Source organism: Theropithecus gelada, chromosome 12, assembly GCF_003255815.1.
Source record: "Theropithecus gelada isolate Dixy chromosome 12, Tgel_1.0, whole genome shotgun sequence".
Taxonomy (NCBI): domain Eukaryota; kingdom Metazoa; phylum Chordata; class Mammalia; order Primates; family Cercopithecidae; genus Theropithecus; species Theropithecus gelada.
Genome location: NC_037680.1, coordinates 3,601,587 through 3,629,486, shown reverse-complemented (window position 1 = coordinate 3,629,486; position 27,900 = coordinate 3,601,587). Strand labels below are relative to the sequence as shown.

Sequence of the window (27,900 nt, the reverse complement as noted above, 5' to 3'; positions counted from 1 at the left end):
GCGGCTTTTAGGTGGTTTATTTTCTCCAGTCACATCACCAATTTTGATCCATAGCCAAAACTATGTTGTCTAATGCAAGGTTAGAAAACTTTTCTGGGCCAGGCGTGGTGGCTCACACCTGTAATCCCTGCACTTTGGGAGGCCGAGGCAGGCGGATCACGTGATTGAGATTGAGACCATCCTGGCTAACACGGTGAAACCCCGTCCCTACTAAAAATACAAAAAATTAGCCGGGCATGGTGGCGGGTGCTCATAGTCCCAGCTACTGGGGAGGCTGAGGCAGGAGATTGGCATGAACCCGAGAGGCGGAACCTGCAGTGAGCTGAGATCACGCCACTGCACTCCAGCCTGGGCGACAGAGCGAGACTCCATCGAAAGAAAGAAAGAAAGAAAGAAAGAAAGAAAGAAAGAAAGAAAGAAAGAAAGAAAGAAAGAAGGAAAGAAGGAAAGAAGGAAAGAAGGAAAGAAGGAAAGAAGGAAAGAAGGAAAGAAGGAAAGAAGGAAAGAAGGAAAGAAGGAAAGAAGGAAAGAAAGGAAGGAAGGAAGGAAGGAAGGAAGGAAGGAAGGAAGGAAGGAAGGAAAGAAAGAAAGAAAGAAAGAAAGAAAGAAAGAAAGAAAGAAAGAAAGAAAGAAAGAAAGAAAGAAAGAAAGAAAGAAAGAAAACCTTTCTGGTTATTACCACCAATCACTGGTAACATTTATGGAGTACGTGATACACATCATGTTGAGCTTTTGTGCACAATCTCGTATCTTCGCAGCAACCCTATGAGGGTGGTTATCATCCCCATTTTACAGAATGGAAAACTGAGGCTCATGATGCATAAGTGTTACTTACCCTTACTTATCAGAGTCAGGAACCAAACCTGAGTCTTTGAACTCCAAAACCCACATACTTGTTACTAAGATAGGTGAGAAACCCCACTTTGTGCTAGGGTGCCGAGTGGACTGTTCCGGATGTGCATTTCAAAGAGTGCTGGCCGGGTCCCTGTGCCTCCTGCTGGGAAGGTGGGAAGGTCGCGTCAGAGCATGAGAATGAGCAGTGTTTCATGGATTTGCCTGGAGATACTGAGGATTTGTTTTTGTTTCATCTCAGTTCTCACATATAAACAATACGGGCATATTATCTTCGTCCTTCACAGAGCATTATACTATCTCCGGAGTATTATGAATAATACAGCTGTCAGTGAAATCAAATAAGTGGATAATGGGTAAAGAACCGGGCACTATCATATATCCTCTCTACGATGGGGTGTTGCTGTTCAATCAATCCCAGCCGTAGTCACCACGTACTGATTACATTTAACCAAAATTCCAGGAATATGTGAACTTCAACTGCATGTTTAAATTAAGATATTTTCTTTTCCCATAGCAGGCTCTGGGCTATATGATTTTGGAACTGGAATGACAAGGTGACATAATGTCATTTGATAATTAGGCTAACGATACTCTCTATTTAAAAACGTACACAATTTAAATGAACAGCATTTAGGACTCTGATGATTGGTCTATTTCTCGTGGATTTTCTGTTGCAGACTGCAACTCACAGAGCCTAAGCATTTGTGGAGTTTGAGTCTGAGGCTGTTTCCAGGATAGTTGCTGAAACAATGAACAACTACCTGTTTGGTGAGAGACTCCTGGAGTGTAAGTGCTCCTGTCTTACCACAGGGTTGCCTGGTGCCTGCTGCTGGTGGGTGACTGGTGGGAAGGGCGGCGTGCCCAGCTGCTTGGACATGCCACTTCATCTCTGGGATGACTCTTACAGAATGGTGCAAGGACTTCCATGTATGTTGTAGGCAGATTCTAATTGGAATTTTAAAATCTCCCAGCCTGAGAGCTGTTTTTACCCTCAATGGAACCGAACAAGTTACCTTGGGGACACACGGGAGGAGCAGCTAATCCATCCTTATGGGCTGTGAAAGGCTTCTCTGAGGAAGTAGCATTGACATTGAAACCTGAAGACTAAACAGGAGCGAGCCAGGTGAAGGGGACAGGAGTGAAGACAGACCATTCCTGGCTGAGGAACAGTGAATGCCAAACCGAAGGCGCCTAACCATTCGGCTGTGAGAGAATGTGAGGAAAAGTAGCAAGAGATGAGGGAGCAGGAAGAGGCTTCAGGTCAGGTTACTGAGGGCCTTCTAAGTCAGCAAGTTCAGAATTTACCGTGAGGGCAGTGGGGATAGCATCAAAGGTCAGGAATCGCATTGCAGAATCCATCTAAATGGCAATGGCTGCAGTGCTTCCACGTGAGAGAAGCCAGAGGGAGTGGAGGAGTGATAGCACCAGATGAGTAGTTCGTCCTGCAGAAAGTAGCCAGCGCAGTTTCCTTCTGCAGAAAGGAGCCAGCACAGCCCCTACTCTGCAGTCCATATGGGGCAGAGAGCATCCCTGTCCAGATCTTGCTGCCCTTGGGAGGCAGAGCGAAGTGTCTGGCCTCCCTGTGCCCATGGTGGCCTGCAGCCATCTTAGGTACCCAAGTTCACAGGCATCTGCCCAAACAGCTGGCAAGGCTGCCCAGGTGGCATCTCTCTTCCCATAGCTGTGCGATAAGCTGATCACCTAGCTGTGAGGTCATGGGTTCATTCTCACATTAAAAGCATGGCTCTTGCCAGGAGGAAATGAGCTGGGTAGGTGCCCTGAAAGTTGTCGGCCACACGTGCCAGGTCGGTGCTATGCTGTGTTGGACTCGTGAAAAATAGCAGAAAGGGCTCTGAATGTAGAGTTGGGGTTGTTGCTCCTGTCTTACAGCACTGACGAACTCCACTCGGGCAAAACCGGCTCATTGAATAAGGGAGGACACCACCCCTCCTATTGTCCTATGCCCAATTTCTGCCTCCAAAGAAAAAAGAAGTAAAAACTAAAAGGCAGAAATGAAATCCACAGGCAGACAGCCCTGCGCCACACCCTGGGCCTGGCAGTTAAAGATCGACAGACCTAATCAGTTACTAATCAGTTACGTTATCTATAGATGACAGACGTTGTATGGAAAAGCACTGTGAAAATCCCTGTCCTGTCCTGTTCCATTCTTTCCCGGTCACGTACTCCCTGCTTGCTTAATTGATCACGACCTTCTCACACGGACTCCCTTAGAGTTGTGAACCCTTAAGAGGGATAGGAATTGCTCACTCGGGGAGTTCAGTTTTTTGAGACGTGAGTCTTGCCGATGCTCCTGGCCGAATAAAGCCCTTCCTTCTTTAACTCAGTGTCTGAGGGGTTTTGTCTGCGGCTCGTCCTGCTACACTATCCTCTGACGTGAGATCAACTGTGGCATCTTGATGATGCTGTGGGGAATGGCACCAAGAGATTCTAAAGTGAACGTTAAAATCCCTCTCCTACCACTTGGTTGAAACCCTTTTTTTTTTTTTTTTTTTTTTTTGAAATGGAGTTTTGCTCTCGCTGCCCAGGCTAGAGCGCAATGGCACGATCTTGGCTCACTGCAATCTCCGCCTCCTGGGTTCAAGCGATTCTCCTGCCTCAGCCTCCCTAGTAGCTGGGATTATAAGCATAGGCCACCATGCCCGGCTAATTTTTGTATTTTTAGTAGAGATGGGGTTTCTCCATATTGGTCAGGCTGGCCTCGAACTCCCGACCTCAGGTCATCCACCTGCCTCAGCCTCCCAAAGTGCTGGGATTACAGGCATAAGCCACCATGCCCGGCCTCAAAATTTTTTTTTTTTTTTTTTTTTGAGATGGAGTCTGGCTCTGTCACCCAGGCTGGAGTGCAGTGGCCAGATCTCAGCTCACTGCAAGTTCCGCCTCCCGGGTTTACACCATTCTCCTGCCTTAGCCTCCCGAGTAGCTGGGACTACAGGCGCCCGCCACCTCGCCTGGCTAGTTTTTTGTATTTTTTTTAGTAGAGACAGGGTTTCAACGTGTCAGCCAGGATGGTCTCGATCTCCCGACCTCGTGATCTGCCCATCTCGGCCTCCCAAAAAACTTTTTATCTTTTCAAAATAGAGGTCAGTTTCTGCCATACGAAAAAGCACATGATAAAGTTTTTAAAAGCTGGAATGTTCCATTTTCAGGGACACCTCCATATCCAGCAGTAGAAAGACATAACAAAAAAATATGTATACAAAAGTAAGAGTGAAGAACCAATTGCTTAAAAAAAAATTACAGCCCAGCATGGTGGCTCATGTCTGTAATCCCAGCACTTTAGGAGGCCAAGCGGGGAAGATAGCTTCAGTCTAGAAGGTCAAGGCTAGCCTGGGCAATATAGTGAGACCTCGTCTCTAGAAAAAATAGAAAAAGTGAGCCAGGCATGGTGGCGCACACCTGGGGTCCCAATTACTCGGGAGTCTGAGGTGACAGGATGGCTTGAGCCTGGGAAGTTGAGGCTGCAGTGAGCCAAGATCATGCCACTGCACTCCAGCCTGGACGTCAGAGCCAGACTCTGTCTCAAAAAAAAAAAAAAAAATTATTCAGAAGGAAAATAGCTTTAAAAAAGGAACATATTGCAGTTTTCCGTCTTTAGTATCCATTGCTTCATCAACTCTTCGTTGTTGTTTGGAGGGATGATGGAGTGTTGTAGCTCACTGGTTTCAATGTAGTTTTGGAGGTCCCAGGGCACGCTTTGGAATTGTTCTCGAAAACTAGTATGACCTAAACGTGCACTCCTGTGCACGAAGGGTGCCCACGGGGCTTGCTGTTCCTTTCAAAGGACCAAGCCTCACCATCCACCAATACGCACTGTGGACACTAACGTGGGGACACTTACTAATGTGGCCCTAAGCTATCTCTTCACCGGTAAGAATTTGCATTTTTTTTGATGACCAGCAAGATGTAACCACACAGTATGCAGTGACTGCCTGTCTGAGAAGAATGAGACTTGCTCAATGTCTATACTTGTTCAAAAATTGACAGTGAAGTAAAAAGAGGAAAAAAAAGAACAAAAGACAAATGACTGAGTTTCTCACTGGTTCACTGGAATTAGAGTCCCTGAGAGATGGTCCTCCACATCCAGATGAAATCATGCCTGCCCATGTGAATCACCTGGAAAGCACAGCAAAGTAAAGCTCAAGTCATGATGTGAATACAAGCTCGGCCTCGGATTTCCCTCAAAGCAAGGGAAGGAGACTCTCCCAGCTGGCTGCCTCATGTTCTCACTCTTGGCAGCCAGGCCTCACTGGGGATTTGTCACGTTCCTAAGCCAAGTACATTTTCCCTTCCATTCTTTTCTTAAAAGAATAATAGCACCAAGAGCAGCACTGAGGTTATGTCAGAGAATGTGCCTGTGTTTAGGAGATGCTGCTGGAGTGTTCAGGGGGAAGTGACACGCTGTCTGCCACTGATTTTCCAACGACTCACACGTGCACACATGCACACACATGCACAAGCACACAGTGTGAGAAAGAAACCAAGCAGAATTGACCAAAAAAATTTCTGTTTGAGACAGATTTTCACTCTCATTGCCCAAGTTGGAGTGCAATGGCATAATCTCAGCTCACCACAACCTCTCCCTCCCAGGTTCAAGTGATTCTCCTTCCTCAGCCTCCCAAGTAACTGCGATTACAGGCATGCGCCACCACGCTTGGCTAATTTTGTATTTTTAGTAGAGACGGGGTTTCTCCGTGTTGGTCAGGCTGGTCTCGAACTCCCGACCTCAGGTGATCCTCCCTCCTCGGCCTCCCAAAGTGCTGAGATTGCAGGCGTGAGCCACTGCGCCGGGCCGAAGTGACCAAATATTAACAAGTAGTGGCTCCAGGTGAGAGAGAAACAGGTGTTCATTGTACCTATTCTTTCAACTTTTCTGTAGGCAATTTTTCAAAATTAAGTTTGCAGGGAGAAAACTAGTATGTACAGCTATTACGTATCCACAAAATTTTAAAATTTTAGACTTAAAAAAATGTTAACTAAATATGAACCCCACAGTTCCAGGCATGTCTCCATTCATAGAAGCTGCCTCTGGGGTCCATCCTCCTGTGTCTTCCTGGGCCATCAACCTTCCAGAATCTTCCATAGCTGCAACTTCTGAGAAATCAAAATGTAGGTCATGAGTCAGGGGGTGTCCAAGTCCCCCCTGGCTCCAGCCCCCTCCACATCCCAGTACTATGTGGGAACCTCTCTAGGTAGCTTCCTGGTCACTCTCGAGGGCTCTCTGGACATGGCTGGACATCCCTGGGCTTAGAGAAGGGCCCTAAAGTTCACAAAGTGTGAATGGACAGTTTGACCCAGCACTGCCTGGGACATCCAGCCAAGCAGTCCCATCTAGTGGGGAGACAGGAGCAGCGAGCACCCCCCGCTCCGTGCCCCCACCAGGGCCCTGGCACCCACCCACTCCCTCCCTTTCCCACCTGGCACTCCCACCAGTCCTGGGTCCTCAGCAGCATGAGAGGCGGCAGGTGGTGTAGAAGACACGCGAGCTCCAGAGGCAGACAGCACACAGTAGGTGTTCCGTAAACACCTGCTGAATGTGTGGACAGCTGGGATGCAAACCTAGACCTGCGACGACGTATGCTCATGATGGTTTTGAATGAGCTTTTACTATCTCCAAGCCCCTGTTTTCTTATCTAAAAATGGAGGGTAATAACAGCATTTCAGGGAGCTATGGTGAAGACTGAGAGACAGGAAGAAGGAAAATGTCCCTGGGACATGGCAAACCCCAGCAAAAGGCGGCACTCCTCAGCTGTGGTTGTCCAAAACTACAGGCGGTGGGCAAAGGCAGCCGGAGAAGTCCCCAGAGAAGGCTCTTGAGGAAAAGTGTGTGCAAGTCCCTGGGGCAGAGGTGGGGAGGAGGGAAGGTGCCTGCACCCTCTTTTCAAGGACGTGGAGTGAGGAGACAAGATGAACTCAGGGTGGGAAAGAGGAGCCTCCTTTTCGCTTCTGCGCCAAACCCAGGAGAGCTCCACCGAGCTCCCTCTAAGGCAGAGACAACGGGTCTCACTATGCAAGGCGGGGATCCCCCAGGCTGTGGGAGTTGCCAGTGGGTGGGGCCTGCACACGTGGTCTGGGAGCGGTAACCCTGGAGATGTCCTCTAGGCACGTGTGAGGCCTGGCAGGCTCGGCAGGGAGGAGGGCTCAGAGCAGTGAAGTGTAGGGACAATGTATTACCAACAGGCCCAAAGCCCTGTCCAGAGGCTGGGAAGGCCGTAGCAATCAGTTACAGAGTGTCTTGCCAACGACTTGCATAAACATGGGAACTGCAGTTGCCAAAACTGTGAACGGCACGATGCAGTCAATTCATGTCTGAGTTAACGAAACCAGGATATTAAAATGATCCAACAGGCGGAAGAACAGGCTAAAACCAGCAAAGATAACATTTGGCAGGGACGAATAGAAAGCCAGAGATTCAGGTCACTAAATGTGGGGTAGGGGAGCAGAAGAGAAGAGCAGGTCCCACGGGAGGAAAGGCAAAGGGTGGATTTTTCTCCAGCAGCTTGGGCTGGGTGGCACCTGGCCAGAGGCTTGTTAGAGTTGGTGATGCTGCCTGTTAGGAAAAGATGAGTCTGGCCTGTCCGGGGCCTGCTCTCGGAGACAGGAATGGGAACACCGGGAGGCAGAGGCTGGGGGAGGGGCAGTGGACGCTGGTTTGTCGCTGTGCAATTGACAGTGTGGCTGGTCCTTGTCCCTAGGTCCTGGGAGGTCGCCTCTAAACCCTTATTATTCATGGTGGATCCTTGAGCCACAGCCCATGGTTTTTGCTAGCAAGGTGACTCAGGATGGGGGCCATCAGGCCAGAAAGACCAACCGTGCGAGGAGAGGGTTGGGGCTTTGAGATGTCAGCCTGACCCAGGGTAAGGGAGAGGGGCTCGAGATGGAGGCCGGTGAGCAGTGACCTAATTAACCACACCTATGTAATGAAACCCGGTGAGAACTCCAGATGTCACAGCTTGGGTGAGTTTCCCCGGGTGACAGCACTCTGCGGACCGTCACCCACGATGTGCCGGGAAGACAGTCGTATCTGGGAAGGACGGAAGTTTCCTGTTTGGGACACTCCCAGGCTTCACTCAGGCATCTCTCCCTTTGGCTGGTTCTGATTTGTATCTTTGTGTTTATAATAAAACTGTAATCCTAAGCATCGTGCTTTCTTGAGTTCCGTGAGTCATTCCAGTAAATTATTCAGTAAATTATCAAACCCAGATTCCTGAATTTGTAACCACCCAAGGGTGACCTGGGACCAAACTTGTGGCTGGGGTCTGTAGGAAGCCAGTCTTACGGGGACTGTGTCCTTAACCTGTGAGGCGTGGCCCAGATGTCACCGAAACAGTGCTTGCTGATTTCCATCGTGTAAACACTCCTGCCACGACTGTTTCAATGCTTGCTTAAAACAGAACGATCAGCTCCCCCAAGCCAGCGTGGCATGAACCAGCGCCAGCACACGGCCGGGTGGGGGCAGAGCTGAGCGGCTCCAACACAGCTGAAAGGAGGCGGGGACAGAAGCCCTGGGAAGCAGTCAGGAGCCTAAGGGAAGAAGCACGGAAAGAAAGGAGCTGCGTCGGAGGAGGTTCAGTCAGCAGAGGCTCTGAGATAGAGACAAGATGTGTAGATGGGAGTGGGGAGGGAAGCCAGCTCAGAGATTAGTGGTGCAAACAGACCCAACATTCTTCCCATGGGCCAGGCACCACCCCAGGACAGCTCCAAGAGGTCGGCATAGTCATCAGCTGGAGAGCCTGGGGCACCGAGGTCCAGCGGCTTGACCGAGTCCTGCTGCTTGTCAGCGAGGAAGCCAGCATTTACACCCAAGCCTGCACACCATGCCACATGTTTCCCCACTGCGACCGGGACTTCATTTCCGCTTCTGTTGCATTTTCCCCAATCTGCGCTCCCTTCTGTAATGGTGCAATCCCTGTTATTAACCCTCATGGGGCACACGATTCCAGTCCTCGCTTCCCTGATGACTTCCGGGCACCACACTAAACTGGGGCTCAGAACTGAAGCCATTTCCCCACCCTTGGATTGAATGCACTACAATAGGGCTGGGCAGCCACTTTGTGGCAAGCTGCTTCATCCACAGTGTGAGGCAGACACACGAGAGGCACCCTTTACAGAGGCCCAGCCGTGTGCCAGAGGCCGTGTGTCCATCAGCACATCCAATCCTTTTCAAGCAGGATGGCTGTGGCTATCCCTGGTCTTTGAGGGAAGACCTCAGGGCCCTCAAGTGCTTGCCAAAGCCAAGCGCTGGACAGCATGGAGGACTGGACGGACCCAGGCACTGTCTGTCTGCATCGGAAGCCCAGAGGACCCCACGTGTCCTGCTATTCATTTTGGGAGCTTCAGGCAGGGTGAGGGAATGAAGTGTTTGGGGATGCACAGTCCAGCAGCGATATTCAGGACAATAACAAGGGGAGATCGGGGCCTCTGGTTCCAGCAGCCACCTGTGCCCACAGTGCAGATGCTTGGATGGTGTTCCCGGTGCCCTCTGCATGGCCTCTGGAGGCAGAGCGGCTGGGTGTTGCCTCCTCGGGGAACCCACCCCGTGTGCCTCTGGAATCATCTGTTGATGGAAATGGCTTCCACACCCTGACAGGGTGTTACTTCTCCTCCTGTCTATGTCTGCTAAAAGCCCACACACTTTGTTGCTGTTGCTCTCTTTTTAAAAGCTTGGCTACAAACGAAATACGTTCTGGCCACATTTCCTCTCACACAGAAGGCAATTTCAGGCTTCCTTGAGGGTCCATGGAGGGTGCCCACTTGCCATGGCTGCTCCAATCCCACGTATGCCATTCATGACTCAGACTTGAGGGGACCAGGAGACACTCTGGAAGCGACATGGTGATCCTAGGCTTTCACGAAGGCTGTAATTTAGAAATCCATGTGTGGTGATATGAACACAATTGCCTACCACGTAGCTGACATTTAAAATCCCACGCCGGGTCCCTGGGCTATGGCAGTGGTGTTGCTGCACCGCCCTGAGGCCGACAGGGCTGTCTGGATGGTGCAGCCCTCTCTGCAGAGCCTCCCGATCCACTGTCCACATCCACGCATTGGCCACAGCAGATCCGGGTCCTCGGCAGAGAGTCTGAGATGAGACAGGCCAGTGAGGTTCTAAGTATAGTTCTATTGGAAAGTGTTTATTATATAAGAGCTAAATTATAAATCAGAGCCTGTATATAAAACAAAGCATTTGGCAGGGACTAAAATGCCTCCTCCTCTGCTGTGTGTCATCCCAAGAGACACACAGTGCGGTGCTTCGGGGCAGGGTCCTCGTGGGCTGCACGGATCCCGGGACCCATCAAGATCATGCCTTTATTTTTTTATTTATTTTTAAATTTTTTTGAGACAGAGTCTCACAGTGTTGCTCAGGCTGGAGTGCAATGGTACAGTCTCAGCTCACTGCAGTCTCTGCCTCTCGGGTTCCAGCGGTTCTCCTGCTTCAGCCTCCTGAGTAGCTGGGACTACGGGTGCATGCCACCACACCGGGCTAATTTTTAGATTTTTAGTAGAGATGGAGTTTCGCCATGTTGGGCAAGATGGTCTTGAACTCCTGACCTCAGATGATCCACCCACCTCGGCCTCCCAAAGTGCTGGGATTACAGGCATGAGCCACCACCCCTGGCCCATCAAGATCATTCCTATCCAAGCTTCATTGCCTAAATCTGTGTTTGTCCCAAAAGGTGTCTCGTGTGGGACACTGGGGTCCTTCTTCCCCTCATTCTTTATACTTCATGATGAAAACTATTAGTGGATTGAGAAAGAGAAACACAGCAGAAGGACCCAAACAAATAAAAAGCCTGAGAATGAAAGATATTAGGAATATTTCTAAACTTAAGGCACAGCTTATGTTTGTAGCTATATGGTAGACTGAGGTATTAAAATTTCCCAGTACAAAACACCTAGACATGCTGGATAAAATCTGTGTCCCTCTAAATGCATGTATGAGTCCATTAGAAAAGTAAAAAGACTGAAGGCCAAATATGTTAGAGAGAGTGTTATTTTTCTACCCTGCCATTTAAAAATCACCATAGTCTTAGTGGCTTAAGATAATGCAAATTTAGTATCTTACAGCTCTGGAGGTCAGACATCCGACGCTGGTCTCACTGGCCTGTATTCCCTAAGGGAAAATCCATTTTCATAGCTTTTTCCACTTCTAGGGGCCACCAACATTCTTTGGCTTGTGGCCCCTTCCTCCATCTTCAGAGTCTGCAACAGTGCATCCCTGGCCATTCTTCTGTAATCAGATCTCCTCTGACTCTTTTTTTTTTTTTTTTTTTGAGACGGAGTCTCGCTCTGTCGCCCCAGGCTGGAGTACAGTGCTGTGATCTCAGCTCACTGCAAGCTCTGCCTCCTGGGTTTACACCATTCTCCTGCCTCAGCCTCCTGAGTAGCTGGGACTACAGGCGCCCACCACCACGCCCGGCTAATTTTTTGTATTTTTAGTAGAGACGGGGTTTCACTGTGTTAGCCAGGATGGTCTCAATCTCCTGACCTCGTGATCCGCCCACCTCTGCCTCCCAAAGTGCTGGGATTACAGGCATGAGCCACCACGCCCGGCCTCCTCTGACTCTCTTGTGCCTCTTTCTTTCACTTGTATGAACCTTTGTGATGACACTGGGCCCACTCTGATAATCCAGGGCAATCATTCCATCTTAAATGATTACCAATGGTAATTTTATCTGCAATTTACATGCCATCTAGCATATTCTCAGGTTCTGGAGACTAGGATGTGGGCATCTTTGGGGCAGGGGGCATTACTCTACCTACCACTGAGAAAAAACTGAAAATCATAAAAGTAAGTGGGGCTGACACTTTGGCTGCCTTGGACAGGGAGGCTAGCAGTTTCCAAAGGGCTTGTTTCACTAACCATGAAGGCAAGCAATGTGGCCCAGAGGAGGGGAGTTAGAAACAAGGGCACCCCACAAAGAGGATCATCCAAGGGCTACACTTTCGGAGAATAAATAAAAATCTGTTCATTGGCCAAAAGTGGCCACAAAAGACGGTGTCTGTCTCAGATTGTCTCAAAATGTTTCCATGAGAATGTGCAGCCTCGGGCCTGCCTGAAAGCATTGTCAAGGAATCCCACTGTTGAGAAATAATAAGAAAATAACAGTTCCAAGCTGTTAACACCCCTAGGGTGTCTGGCAAGAGCAAATCCAAAGATCCTTTGAGGAACATACCCCCAGTCTGGGCTGCACATGTTCTACAAGTAAAGTTCCACCAACAGGGACACACGCCCCAAAACCACAAAGCAAATGAGAAACAAGCCATGGGGAGCAACAGTGCAAGCAACAGTGAGCCAAAGAACTCAACTCCTGAGAACTCCAAACAACAGAACACACAGACGTAGATTATAAAATAAGTATGCTTATAATCATTCAATAAAAGGAGTCAAGGGATGATACAGGAGCAAGACATTGTTAAGATAAGGACCAGGCTTGTTTGAAAATGAACCAAATGGTGTTTATAGAATGGAAAACAACAATTATTGAAATGATGGACATGTTTACTAGCAGATTAAATATAGTTGAAAAGAGCAATAGTGAACTGGAAACTAGATTGAAGAAATTTCCCAGAATGCCACTCAAGAGACACAAATAGGTGAAAAGTTTGAAAGAAAAGATAAGAATCATAGAATGAAGAAAGAAGATCCAGTTTCAGTTCACTAGAAACTCCTGAATGAGTAAATGAAGACAACGGAAAAAAGCAATACTCAAGAAAATAATGGCTGAGAATTTTCCAGAATTGATGAAGGGCATGCATCTTCTAATTCAGGGAGGTTTTTTTATGAGCTGTAAGTAAAATAAATAAAATTAATGAAATAAGAGAACTTCAAGACCAAGAGCAAGGGCAGCAAGAAGGAAATGGTAAATTGCCTACAGAGTGAGAATAGAATGACCTCAGACTTCTCAATAGCAATAACCAAAGTCTAAAGACAACAGAATAATATCTTCAAAGTGCTGGGAGAAAATAACCACTAATATAGAGTTCTATACTCAACTAAATTATTTTAGAATGAGGGTGACCTCTGACCTCTAGATCTAACTACAAATATGCAGGGAAAACAGGGGATAGAAGAACATGCTAAATGACACCATAGGAACGAGATCAGCAACATTCAGATTCTGAGAAATTCCACAGGATAAACAATTCAGTTTCTTCAAGAAATAAACTACAAGAAAAAAATTTTAATAGAGACACAGGAAGAGAGGGAGGGAGGGAGAACCTTAAAAGATATTTAAGAGACAAATCAGTCCATCTCAAGGAATAAACATTATTTGAATAGATTCAAACTACTTAAAAATTTATATTTATGAGACTATGAAAATTTGAATGCTGATTGGATATTTGATAATTATAATGCACAGTTGATAAATTTTTAGCTATTTTTATGGTATTATGGGTTTTTTTTTAAAGAATCCGTATGTTTTAGAGGTATATATTGAACTCTTAATAAATGTAATGTTGTGTTTTGTGGTGTTTGCTTCAAAATAAACCAGTAGATGGAGATACCAATGAAACTAGATTGGCAATGAGGTGTTAAAAATTTTTGAGGTTGGATACATAGTGGTTCATTATTCTATTTTTGTGGTTGTTTGAAGTTTTCCTCTGTATCAGTATAATAAAAATAATAGTAGTTATAATAAAAGAAAGTGTTAGTTAGAAAGACTTCTTCCAAGAATATGGGTAAGTAAATGGTGCTATATCAATATCAAGAAATATTGTGAAGCGTTAAAATTAAAGAAGCAGATTCACTTGTGGCAACATGAATAAATCACTTAAAACAATGATGGGGGAGCAACTTTTGGAATGATACAGTATGACACTATTTATATTGCAAAAGAAAATAAAAGTTCAGGACCCTCTAAATGTATTATGCCAAGGGAGAAGTTAAGCCCCGAGACTGAGTCACACTGCCTGTTTGCAATTCTGCTGCTTATAGTATCACTCTCTCTTCATTGTTCTTGTTCTGTAAATGACTAGGAAAAGTCAGTGACCAGACCTCCCATTTCCAGTCACTGATCTTTGGTGGGGAGAGGGTGGGACACAAGGGAGTTGGTGGGAGGGTTTTAGGTTCTGCCCCGGAGGAGCACTTGGAGGGGCCTAGCTCCCAGGCAGAAGTGGCCCCTGGATGCCCAAGGCTGACGGGCAGTCATAAGCTGCCTGGTGGAGAGGCACTGCCCGTTTCTTGGTAAGTCTGGTTGGAGGCTCCCTGTTTAGGAAAACCCCTGAGAAAGAACCCCCAGAAGGGAGGGTCCGTTTTGCATCAGTGTCTGCCCAGGCTGAAGAGGCTCAGGCCAGGTCTCCGAGGCATCAGTCAAGCGGCTCCTGTCCCACCCCAACTCTTCTTCCACCCCCAGCTCCAAACCAGAGGAGCCTGAGAGCCTAGGGTGAGAGTGGGGTAGGGCAAGCCAGGAAACAGAGAGGTCAACGGCACCTAGCCCTGCCGGCATCCAGCGTCCGCCGCCCTGAGCTGAGGGAGGAGAGATGCTCAGCTTTAAGCGAAGATTTTTACACTGGACTGGATGTGTTCGTTATTAAATGAGAGTGTGGCAGTGGCTAAAAGTCACTGGAGAAGTTTTTCTTTCCAGGAAGTGACCTAAGATGTATTGAGGCTGGGCATGGTGGCTCGCGCATGTAATCCCAGCACTTTGGGCGGCAAAGGTGGGCGGACCACATGAGATCAGGAGTTCGAGACCAGCCTGGCCAACATGGTAAAAACCCTGTCTCTACTAAAAATACACAAATTAGCTGGGTTTGGTGGCACACACCTTTAATTCCAGCTATGTGGGGAGGCTAAGGCAGGAGAATCACTGGAACCCGGGAGACAGAGGCTGCAGTGAGCCAAGATGGTGCCGCTGTGCTCCACCCTGGGCCACAGAATGAGACTCTGTCTTTAAAAAAAAAAAAAAAAAGATGTATTGTAAATGGCCGAAGTCTTCATCGGCGGTGGAGGAGGGAGGGGCTGGAAATTACACATAGGTGTGCAGGGACCCCAAGGGAAAGAGGACACACAGGACAGAGGACGTGCGGCCCAGCGACTGGCAATGCTGGACACACAGGACAGAGGACATGCGGCCCAGCGACTGGCGATGCTGGACACACAGGACAGAGGACGTGCGGCCCAGCGACTGGTGATGCTGGCCAGTGGATGCCTGTGGCTGCCAGCTCAGCAGTCCCCGTGCTTTTGTCAGAGCACCTATCCATCCCAGGCCAAGCCCCTCAGGAGAGCCGCAGAAACGTGAGCCAGGAGCTGGGGAGGCCCCAGATCCTCAGGCAAGGTTCCTGGATGACCCTGGCTGATGCTTGGCTGGTCTGCTGGCCCATCCGTTTGACAAATGCCCAGTGTCCCTCTGATAAGTTCCTTTTTACTTTTACCTAAATGGCTCTGCTGTCTCTGTGCTAGTCCCCCACCTTTCTGATGGGCATGCCTGCCTCGGCCGGGAAGGGGCTGTGGATCCACCTCACACTGGCATTTGCTTGTGCTGGGCCCTGTGGCTCACTCATGACCCCTGGCCAGCTTCCGAGACCTGGCCAGCGGCTGAGCCCTTTCATTTGCCCAGCATTCTTAAAATGGAGGTTGAAAACCTTCAGGCAGGGAGTGCCCCCATGGGCCCCACCACCCCCCACTGTCACACCCTGTGGTCTGACCCACTTAAGCCCCTGCTGGGACCACAGGGTCCTGCTTCTCCTTTCCTTCCTGCTGTCTGACTTGTCCTGTCTTTCCTTCTCAGCTGCAGAGGCTACCTGAGCCCCAGCAGGTCCCCCAAACCCTAGCACAACCCATATACTATTGCAGTGTGTTAAGTCGATCTTTTTTTTTTGCCTTTGTATTTTTAGCAGAGACGAGGTTTCACCTCTTTAGCCAGGATGGTCTTGATCTCCTGACCTCGTGATCTACCTGCCTCAGCCTCCCAAAGTGCTGGGATTACAGGCGTGAGCCACTGCGCCCAGCCTAAGTCAATCATTTCTAACACTTTTTTTTTTTTTTTTTAAGAGATGGGGGTCTCACTTTGTCACCCAGGCTGGAGTACTATAGTGTGATCACGGCTCTCTGCAGCCTCAACCTCCTAGGCTCAAGCAACTCTCCCACCTCAACCTCCTCAGTAGCTGGGACTACAGGCATGCATCACATCTGGCTAATTTTTAAATTTTTTTTGTAGAAACAGAGACTCACCTTGTTGCCCAGGGTGCTCTCAAACTCCTAACCTCCAACGATCCTCCCACCTCCGCCTCCCCAAGTGGCTGATACCTCTCCAAGTGGCTCATACCTCCCCAAGTGGCTCATACCTCCCCAAGTGGCTCATACCACGCCCAGCCTCTAACACTATATAAAGGGAAAGTAGAGCTCTCCACAGAGCCTAATTTACAATCAGTTGTGCTGGTAATAGTGAATAGTAATGAAAAAGGAATTGATGATGATATTATTGATCAGTCTTTTGTTTCTGAAGGCATCTTTTATTATGGAAATGGTCACACGTACACAAAGTAGACAGCATAGTGTCATGAGCCCCGCTCACCACCCTGCTCCCACAGTTAGCAGCATCTGCCTAACCTTGGGTCACTTCCTCCTCCCGCAGCCTCCCCACCTCCCCACACACACATTACCCACCCCCTGCAGCAAGCTGGGTTACTTTAAAGCAAATCCAAGATGCCATAACATTTCAACCATAAACATTTATATCTTTAAGAGATATCTCCAAGAGATAAGATCTCTTTTTTTAAACATAACTACCATTATCACACCAAAAAAAATTAATAGTAATTCCCAAATATCATCAAATACACACAGTCAGCGTTCACATTTCCCCAAATTGCTCTCTCTTTTTTCATGGATTGGAAGAATCAATATTTTTGGTTTTTATTTGATTTTTTAAAATTATCTCGTAAATGTCTTTTTAACAAGTGGTTTATTTGAATCTGATTCAAACGAAGTCCAGCATTGTACTTGCTTAATATGTCTCCTATATTGCTTCATCTATAACAGTTCTTCCCTCCCCTTGGTTTTTTTGTCTTTTGTTTTAGATACGGAGTTTCGCTCTTGTTACCCAGGCTAGAGTGCAGTGGCGTGATCTAAGCTCATCGCAACCTCCGTCTCCCAGGTTCAAATGATTCTCCTGCCTCAGCCTCCCAAGTAGCTGGAATTACAGGAGCCTGCCACCATGCCTGGCTAATTTCTGTATTTTTAGTAAAGATGGGGTTTCACCATGTTGGCCAGGCTGGTCTCAAACCCCTGACCTCAGGTTATCCGCCCGCTTTGGCCTCCCAAAGTGCTAGGATTACAGGCATGAGCCACCTCGCTCGGCCCCTCCTCTTGTTTTTTGCCTGTCACGTATTTGTTTTGTTGGAAACCCGAGACATTGGTCCTATAAACCTCACTTTATTCTGGATTTTGCGACTGCATCCCCATGGGGTTTGCTTATTTGTTTGTTTGAGATGGAGTCTTGCTCTGTCACCCAGGCTGGAGTGTAGTGGCGGGTCACGGCTCACTGCAGGCTCAACCTCCCAGACTTAAGCAATCCTCCAGCCTCAGCCTCCCAAATAGCTAGGACTACAGGCATGCACCACCACACGCAGCTAAGTTTTTTGATTTTTAGTAGACAAGATCTCACTATGTTGCCCAAGCTTGTCTCAAACTCCTGGCCTCAAGCAATCCTCCCACCTCAACCTCTCCAAAGGGCTGGAATTACAGGTGTGAGCCACCATGCCCAGCCCCCTATGGAGTTTTGACATCTCCTTGTATACCACATGTCTCCTATAAACCAGTAGTGAACCTAGAAACTTGTCCAGCTAAATCTCCATTTCCTTGGCACAGATGCTTCCTGGGTGGCACCCTGCACTTCCTGCTACATCACACCAGAAGGCCCCCGTGTCTGGCTCTGGCTGCTTCCCTTCCTGTTCAGTGAGACTGAGCAGCAGGCACAGGTGCTACCCCCAGCCCACACTTTGCTATTCACCCTGTGCTGATCCCCAGGCGCAGGTGCTACCCCCAGCCCACACTTTGCTATTCACCCTGTGCTGATCCCCAGGCAGAGACACTTCACTAGAGGGTCACACTGTATATATATCCGGGGAATAAGAGGTCACTTCAAATCGCTTATTCTCAATATTTCAAATTTCAGTCTCAAACAGAATGCAATTTCGTCTAGTTTATAAAACTTAATATACGTATACTGCTACCTCAAAGTAATCGATCCAACACTTGGCCAGTTAATATGACCTAATTTCACATTTACCTGTACACTTACAGTATCTTGGCCAGTTAATATGACCTAATTTCACATTTACCTGTACACTTACAGTATCCATACTAGAGTGATTCTGCTATCATGCAGAGTTCAACTTTATTAGATACTTTAACAAAAATGGTATGTGAAATGGATATTATGTCTATTTACTTAAGGGTTATTTTGGAATGACTTACTAAATGGAAAAAAAAAACCCTACATGGCCTATATTAGTAGGAAAGTCATTTTTGGAGAAGGATTATGTAAAAGGAATTACGGAATTGGGAATGAGCTGTTTCAGGCATGATGACAAGGCAAGAGCATCAGGAAATTACGGTGTTTCCTCTTAGCAACCACTGAGCAGCAGGAAAGGCAACAGAACTCAGCAGGACCCAGCACTCCTGGAGCCACGGCTTCCCTGAGAGCCTGGCACAGGCACACAGCTGGGTCAGGGTTCTCGTGTGGATATTTAAAACAACAGCGTCAAGATAAAACTATTGTCGTATCTGTAGCGTCTCTATTTGTGTATTTATTTTTCCTTGAAATAAAAACGTTCTAAAGTTACATTGTTTTCCATGCTGCCTGTTGTATTACCTCTCACAACTTACACAACAAAATTTTACGTAGTCGTATTTCCAGTTCTTATACGTCTGCTCTACTCCGTATTTCGATTTGGTTAGAAAATCTGATTATTCTTGATTTCACCAGGAGCTTTCTTTTTTATTTCTTCCAAATAAAAACTAATAGTCAACTTCATCAGGCATTATGACTGGAAAATTAAGCACTCGCGGAGAGAAAAGTAAGAATACAGTCATTTTATTTTATTATTTTATTTTTGAGAGAGGGTCTCACTCTGTTGCCCGGGCTGAAGTGCAGTGGTGCCATCATAGATAGCTCACTGCAGACTCAACCGCCTGAGCTCAAACGATCCTCCTGCCTCAGTCTCCCGAGTAACTAGGACCATAGGTGTGCACCACCACACCTGGCTAATTTTTGTGTTTTTGGTAGAGACAGGGTTTCACCATGTTGCCCAGGCTGGTCTCGAACTTCTGGCTCACACAATCCTCCCACCTTGTGCTGGGATTACAGGCATGAGCCACCGCACCCAGCCAGCCCTTTTAAGTTTGAGCCCTTTAACAGGATCTAAATCTGGTGCTCAGGATAAAATGTTGCCTCTGGTGCTTTCTTCCCAAAATTACGGTATTACAGAGGTAATGTTCCCTCTTCAAATCAGAAACAGTAAGTTGAAATTGCCTTCAACTTACTGTTGATGGCAATTCGAGCCCAGATGCCAGTATTAGAGAACATATATTGAAGAACTGAATATGTAAGTAAACCACCATTTCCCTATACAAGTAAATGCATAGGATACTGCCAGTCATTAAATATTAAGTCTAGCACAATGTATGAAGCATAAAAATTCAGTGCCACTGGTTTTTAAACAGCTGTTTCCCCCAGAGAAAGGGCAACTTCTGGCGTGCACCAGTAAAATAGGAACCTTTTTACATTACTTTGCATAAAGATTTACAAGTGTCCCAGGACCTGGGAAGCCAGTCTATAACAAGACGGCTTCCAGCGACTTCGCTTTCCTTCTCCACGGTGATCAGCCACACACAGACAGCCACTGTGTGTCAGGGAGCTGGTCTGCTACGCCAGCCCAGGTTTAAAATCCAGGCTTACTTTCGGTTAACGAATCGTACATGGATGGGCCCCCCTGGCGTCAGGAGCCCGTGGGTTTTTGCGTGAACAGCTTTAGTCTGAGAAGATGTTTTGATCTCAAAATGTTGAAGCAACTAAGAAGAGAAAGAGAGAGAAGGGGTCAGAATTGGAACAGCAGAAAATTCTCAGTGCTCCCTGAATGCTTTTACTCTTCCTGTGGCGGCACCGGGCTGCAGGAAGCCCAGGCAAGGAGCACCCACATCCAGCTTTTGGAGGCTACAGAACCTCTGGGTGAGCGGGAAGCCCGCTGTTTGGAAACAGAATTCATGTCCACTGAGCAGCTGTGCAGCCGTGGGACAGAGATACAGGCAGATGCTCAGATGACTTAAGTTTCATTTGCCATTTCAAATTCTAACTCTGTTGCTTCCACTGCAGGTCTAGATGAAGAAGGCGTCAAAGGAGCAGGGGGAAATGCAGAACAAAGAGAAATTCCGGGTTTCCTGCTGGTTCTGAATCTGCAGCCACTTCAGACCCGGCCAGAAACAGAGGCGGAGAGAGCTGAATCCTCCAAAAGACTTCATCGTGCTAACATCCTGAATTTAAATATTCTTGGTTCGTACCTTTGATTCAATTTCTCATTTCTACAGTTCAAAAGCAGAACCAGCCCTGCCTCCCAGGATAAAACTGGAACGTACCTACATGGTGAGTTTGAAAGAACACCAAAGTATCCATCACCCTAAAGCGATTATCTCCCCCACCGGCCGGCCAGGGCTTGATGTTCAAAGTCAGCCCTGGGCTTAGGAATACAGGTAACCTGCTCTAAAGACTTCTGTCCACGGACAGGCTCCTGGGGGGAGGGGGCCTTGCTTTCAGCCCATTTGGACAGGGCAGGGGGCAGATGAGCTGGTGACACCATAGTCTCCTACTCCTACTTAAGACCCAGGCAGTCCCCACCCTGCCCTTCCTCTCTTTCCAGTTTTGTCTCCCAGGCAAAGAAGCTGCAGCCAGGATGGGCTAGGGCTCCAGGCTGGAGTACCATGGTATGATCATGGCTCTCTGCAGCCTCAACCTCCTGGGCTCAAGTGATCCTCCCACCTCAGCCTCCTCAGTAGCTGGGACTACAGGCATGCATCACATCTGGCTAATTTTTTTACTTTTTTGTAGAAACAGAGACTCGTTTTGTTGCCCAGGCTGCTCCCGAACTCCTAACCTCCAAGGATCTTCCCACCTCCGCCTCCCCAAGGGCTGGGATTATAGGTGTGAGCCACCACGCCCGGCCTCTAACACTATTAGAAGGGGACGTAGAGCTCTCCGCAGAGCCTAATTTACAATCAGTTGTGCTGGTAATAGTGAATAGTGATGAAAAAGGAATGAATGATGAGATTGTTGATCTTGGTTCGTACCTTTGATTCCATTTCTCATTTCTATAGTTCAAAAGCAGATGCAGACCTGCCTCCCAGGGTATAACTGGAATGTACCTGCACGGTGAGTTTGAAAGAATACCAAAGTATCCATCGCCCTAAAGCGACCATCTCTTTAAGATAATCTCTTTAAGATATCTCTTTTAAGATAATTAAGAGTCAGGCAGGGCACCAGGGCTCAAGGGTCAAGGCTTGCAATGGGGACGCAGGTGTAACTCACGCCTTCATCACTATTAAAGAAATGAGCTGAACAGCATGTCTTCAGGCAGCTCCATCACGTGCTGGCATCTGGGTGAATCAGCCTAAACACCCAACCTCTGACCCCTCACGCTGACCTCTCAGAAACGCCTGCTCATTCCCATGTGGTAGAGGGAAGACTCACATGTGGGTCTCCTAACATCAAGGCCAACGTGCCACACAGTATTTTTTCTTTTCTGAGTGGTTTGTTTGTTGAAAAAATTAAAACTATGCAGGAGACAAAAGACAAAAAACACTGCTCCCCCTGACCCGCCCCCACCACGTCCAGTTTCCAGCTCCCAGGGAGTTGGGGTGGATCTTCCAAACATGCTCCTGTTCCATCAAGTATCTTTCTCCTCATTTTAAGGGAACATATGAATATCACACCATGAAAGCTGTCTCTTTCCTTCCCAGTAGCCTTCAGGCATGTTCCCTGTACTGTTGAGGCGGACGCCATTTATTTGGTTAAGAAAGGCCCCCCTGTTGGGAATTGAACAATGAGAACACATGGACACAGAGAGGGGAACATCACACACCGGGGCCTGTCGGGGGGTGGAGGGAAGAAGAGGGAGAGCATTAGCACAAATACCTAATGCATCGGGGGCTTAAAACCTAGAGGACAGGTTGATGGGTGCAGCAAACCACCATGGCACATGCATACCTATGTAACAAACCTGCACGTCCTGCACATGTATCCCAGAACTTAAAGAAAAATTTTTAAAAAAAGAAAAGAAAAGAAAAGAAAGGCCCCACTGTTGTTCCTGTGCTAAGAGACTTTCTTCATTAACTGGGGTTGAGTTTTATCCATTATCTTTTGGGACGCTCATGTAATTTTTCTCCTCCTTATTGTGGTGAATTCTACCGACAGATTTTCTCTAGGCAGACCATCCTTGCATTCCTGAATACACCTGATGGGTGAAGATGCCTTTCTATTTTATACATTCAGCCTGCCAACTGTTCATGTTGCATATTTTTCATCTTCAATGATTAATCAGTCAGGCTGGCCTTTATTTTTTATCTTCCATATCATCCTTTCCAGGTTTGAATGTCAAGGTTATGCAAGTCTCACAAAACGAGACTTCCTTTTTCTATTCTCTACTTATATAAGACGATGATTACCTGTTCCCTGAAGTTCTGATAAAACTTGTCAATAATCCTGTCTAGATTCAGGACATTTTAGGGGTAAATCTTTTTACCACTGACTCATTTCTTTGATCTGTTCTCACTGATTGGATATCTTAGGTCTGTTCTCTTTCATTTGAGTCCATTTGGATGACTTATATTTTTTCTAGCAAATAGTATGCTTTATCTAAGTCTTCAAATTCATTGGCAAAAAACTGTTAGAGGTATTTTCTTAATTAAAAAAAAAATCATCTCCTGCCTATACGGTTGTGCCTCCCTGCTCATTCCTGGTACTATTTGTGCCTTCTCTTTTTTTATCCTTTTTCTTTTTCTTTTTTATTTTTTTTTTGTTGTTGTTGTTGTTTTTTTGGTTTTTTTTTTTTTTTTGAGACGGAGTCTTGCTCTGTCACCCAGGCTGGAGTGCAGTGGCCGGATCTCAGCTCACTGCAAGCTCCGCCTCCCAGGTTTACGCCATTCTCCTGTCTCAGCCTCCCGAGTAGCTGGGACTACAGGCGCCCACCACCTCGCCCGGCTAGTTTTTTGTATTTTTTAGTAGAGACGGGGTTTCACCGTGCTAGCCATGGTCTCGATCTCCTGACCTCGTGATCCGCCCATCTCGGCCTCCCAAAGTGCTGGGATTACAGGCTTGAGCCACCGCGCCCGGCCTCTTTTTTATTTTTGAGACAGTCTCACTCTGTCGCCCAGGCTGGAGTGCAGTGGCGCGATCTTGGCTCACTGCAACCTCCGCCTCCTGGGTTCAAGCAATTCTCCTGCCTCAGCCTCCCAAATAGCTGTGATTACAGGCACCCGCCACCGGGCCCGGCTAATGTTTGTATTTTTAGTAGAGATGGGATTTCACCTTATTGTTCAGGCTGGTCTCGAACTCCTGACCTCATGATCCGCCCGCCTCGGCCTCCCAAACTGCTGGGATTACAGGCGTGAGCCATTGTGCCTGGCTTTTTTCTTAACAATTAAAAATCATGGACCAGGCATGCTGGCTCACACCTGTAATCCCAGCACTTTGGGAGGCTGAGGCGGTGGATCACTTGAGGTCAGGAGTTCGAGACCAGCCTGGCCAACATGGTAAAACTCCGTCTCTACTAAAGATATAAAAAATTAGCTGGGCATGGTGGCAGGCGCCTGTAACCCTAGCTACTCCAGAGGCTGAGGCAGGAGAATCACTTGAACCCAAGAAGCAGAGTTGCAGTGACCCAAGATTGCGCTACTGCACTCCAGCCTGGGCGACAGGGCGAGACTCTGTCAAAAAAAAAAAAAAAAAAAATCATGGGCCAGGCGCAGTGGCTAACACCTGTAATCCCAGCACCTTGGGAGGCTGAGACGGTGGATCACTTGAGGTCAGGAGTTTGAGACCAGCCTGGCCAACATGGTGAATCCCCATCTCTACTAAAAATACAAAAATTAGCTGGGCATGGTGGCAGGCACCTGTAACCCCAGCTACTCCAGAGGCTGAGGCAGGAGAATCGTTTGAACCCAGGAGGCAGAGTTGCAGTGACCCAAGATTGCGCTATTGCACTCCAGCCTGGGCGACAGGGCGAGACACCGTCAAAAAAAAAAAAAAAATCATGGAGTTTGAGACCAGCCTGGCCAATATGGTGAATCCCCATCTCTATTAAAAATACAAAAATTAGCTGGGCATGGTGATGGGCACCTATAATCTCAGCTACTCCAGAGGCTGAGGCAGGAGAATTGCATGAACCCAGGAGGTGGAGGTTGCGGTGAGCTGATTGCGCCACTGCTATCCAGCCTGATGACAGAGCAATACTCAAACAAACAAACAAACAAACAAAAAACCCATGATGCTCCCTTTCTACACTTGCCCAGGTAGAAATGAGGGCTTTTTAAGCAAAAGCTTTAGCAGGTATATCCATATGTTAACAGCAGCAAACAAGACCCCATCACGAGCTCCAAACACCATTTCACCGCTGGCCTCTTGCTCAGGTGTCTACCCCGGTTCTTCAGGCAGCCAGAGCTTGGAGGTAACAAGCCTTCCCTCCCAACTCACCGATGCCCTTTTGGAGGGCGCAGTGGCTGCAGGAGGCACAGCAGCATTTTAGGGAGCTGAGACCTTCCTGAAAACACTCCCCACAGCAGACTTAGCGCGGGGCTCAGAGGATGAGAATAGCTTCCACTTCTTGGGCACAGACTCTGTGCGTGGACTGTTTTTCCTCCTCACACACCTATCAGGCAGGGGTTTGGCCCCTTTTGTAAATGATGCGACAGGCTCAGTTCAGGTGGCTGAGAAACCTGCCAAGGTCCCGGAGCCAGCAAGTGGCAGAACTGAGGGTGAAGCCGGTTTGCCCTGAGCTCCCCTATACACCGAGCTGCTGCTCACATGCTTCCAGGGACAGGGGCAGCGGCCACATCCACACCAAGGTGGGATGGCCACTTGGTCCCCCCAGCCCCACCCCAGCAGAGCCTTGTGGGCCACCTGTGCCTCCAGAACCAGCTCTGAGCCAGTTGGGGTTCTCCCCACACCTCGTTCTGTGCCTCCTCTCTGGGCAGTAGACCCTTACCTTCTCCAGCTCCGGTGCCCACCCTAAGCCTGATCATCCAAAATCCCTCTCCCCCTCCTCCCAGTCAACCAGGCTTCCCTGGTCCCTTACTGTCCCTTCTGCCCAACTCTGGGCTCCCAGTGAGCCGGGAGGAGGCACCTGTATGACTTGTTGGGAAAAAGTAGAGACACCTGGATCCCACCCTGCACCTGCCACTGTGGGACTTGGCAAGTGGCTGTTGCTCTCTAAACCTCGGTTTCCTCATCAGTAAAATGGGGAGGTGAGGTCACCAGGCACTCCCCACGTTCTCCCAATGCTCAGGCAACGATGGAGCTCCCAAACCTCGGGCCAGGGTTTCCCGTCGCTGAAACAGTCTTCTCCAACTTGCAGCAGAGGCTAACGGGTGGAATTTTCTCCGCCATTGACTTTTCTTTTATAAAATTTCCTTCAGGTGTTACTTAGTTCCCGCTACAGCCTGAACCCAGATGCGGTGAAAACCCAGAATTACGTATCTTCACGTGTGAGGTGTTCTCTAATGACACCCAGGGCTTCTGATGTTTCACAACCTAAGAAGCTCGAGAACCAGTGCTCCGTGTAAATGGTTGGCTCGGTTAAACAAAGGAGACCAGCGAGAGGGCCACTGTGCCTTTCCCGGGGGGCCTGCTGCCGAGGGTGCCTGAGACGCCAGCTCCTAACTGCAGACCCGGCCACTAGAGGTGGAGGTGGGGTCCCCAAACCCCATAGGGCCTCGCATAGACCTCCAGCGTTTCTCAGATTGTAGCCATGCACCACACCATCGTCATCGGCGGCAGCAGTGGATGCCCCACCCCTAACCCACCAAACCCACGACTCTGCAGGTGGGGCTAGGAGTCTGCCTTGTAAGGCCCTCCCTGCTGGCTTTATACTCCCTAGCATTTGAAGACCACTCATTTGACCCCCACTCCCCTCTCTCCCAACCTGCTGTGTGATGGCAGGAGAGCTGGGCTCTGGGCCCCCGACACCCCCAGTGACACACACCCCATCCAAATCTTCAGGCTGTGGCCTGTCGTCCACCCACACGATTCCAAGGAAGGAGTGAAGCAAGGCAGGAGGCCATGGGGTTGAAGTGGCTGCCATGGTTGGGGGGCGGGGTGGACACAGGAGATGGGGAGTCATTTTCAAGGGATTTCATGCAGAGCTCTTGTTTTTGGATAGGGTCTCACTCTGTCACCCAGGCTGGAGTGTTGTGGTGTGATCAAGGCTCACTGCAGCCTTGAACTCCTAGGTTCAAGTGAGCCTCCCGCCTCAGCCTCCTGAGTAGCTGGGACCACAGGCGTGAGCCACAATGCCTGACAGCTCTTGCTCTTAAGTTTCCAAAATCGTGTTTTCTTTTTAACCTGGAAGTCTTTATCCAGTTGAGCCCAGTAGAAAGAGGCCGAACCCAAAGGCCAACGTTTGGCCTCCACGCCCTACCTGGATCACGACGAGGTGAATCTCCAGTTCTGCAATCCTCCGCCCTATGCAGCTGCGAACCCCATGACCAAAGGGGATGGATCCAAAATTGTCAACTCTGTCTAAGTCTCCTTTCCGCAGCCAGCGCTCAGGCCGGAACTCCTTGGCCCGAGGGAAGTTCTCATCCTGGTACGATGTGGCATAGTGGCAAAGGGCCAGCTGGGTCTGAGGAAATCAGGGATGACACAGAAAGGATAAGGAGCAGAATCACACGAGAGCAGGGCAGGGCCCAGAGCCCTAGCAGGACAGTCTCCCGGGATGCTCCCTCCCAGGGGCCGCCTGGGTCCACTCACACCCAGGATGGCAGCAGCTCCCTCCCTTCCCTCTCCACAGTGCACACCAAATGTCACTGCAACCACTGACAGGAACATCAAGCCCTGCAGAGACTCTCCGCAGTGACTGGCTACTTCCACACGGCCCGGGGAGCAGGCCAAGGAGCATGGGCGGCCTTGCTGGTGAGCAGTAAGTTTCCAGAACTTTGAGATCACATCATTCCCTTCCTTTCTCCCAACACCCCATCTTCATCTTAAAATACATGCAAAAGAAAAGGAAACCTATTGATCTCTGCTTAGGGACAAAGACTCTCTGAAGGTAGAAGCAGATTCCAATTCAACCCCAACCCGCAAGGCCTGGCCAACCCGTAAGTCCCCAAACTCACGCCTTTCGGAATCAGATACCCGCCAATAACCAGGTCTTCCTGGGTGACCCGGCCGTTCCCTGGCAGCACTGGAAACAGCCTGCAGAAGAGCCAGCGGGGACAGGAACGATGTGGTGACTTTCACAATATTTTATTGAACATTCAGAACCTCGGATATATTCCCATTTCCATTAAAAATTCTCAAAAAGTAACACATGATACTTTTTCAACTGAAACATTTTGCAAGGACCTTTGCGGCTTCTTTGCTGTCTTGCTTTGCCAGCAAGTATTCTGAGGAATGTGGAAAAGATTCCCAAAGCAAAACGTTTGCAAAACACAAAGCCAAGTCTTTCACATGCCATTGTGTTCCCAGAAGGGAAAATTCCAGGTTTCTAATATTTTATGTGACCACGGGACCACTTTATCAAGGAATAGTTCATAGGACTTAAGGCCCCATGAAATGCATTTGGAGAAACGGCATTTCAGCCATCAGGTTATCTCAGAAAACACTGAATAAAACTTTAATTGATAAATACCCAAAACCCCACAGCCAGCTCCTGTTTTGTTTTTTTTTTTTTTTTTTTTTAATTTTGAGATTGAACAGCATGCTCTATAGGTTGAGGGTCATTATCAAGTCAGCTTTGAAAGAATTCTTTAGTACATACTGCAGAAAACAAGCTTTGCTCTTTGTCACAGCACTTCCTCACAGAGGATGCCGTGTT

General features: G+C 48.2%; 1 protein-coding gene across 1 annotated transcript in view; it reads right to left on the bottom strand.

The window, feature by feature from the left end:
* Positions 1-18,929: 18,929 nt before the first annotated feature.
* LOC112636508 (cytochrome P450 27C1) overlaps positions 18,930-27,900 on the bottom strand; it is a 32,668-nt gene continuing 23,697 nt past the window's right edge. The window contains exons 6-8 of the mRNA XM_025405223.1: positions 27,200-27,278; positions 26,503-26,706; positions 18,930-19,891 (exon numbers count right to left, since the gene is read on the bottom strand). Coding sequence (XP_025261008.1) covers positions 19,775-19,891; positions 26,503-26,706; positions 27,200-27,278 — 400 coding nt within the window. The 3' untranslated portion in view covers positions 18,930-19,774. The remainder of the gene's footprint in view (positions 19,892-26,502; positions 26,707-27,199; positions 27,279-27,900) is intronic.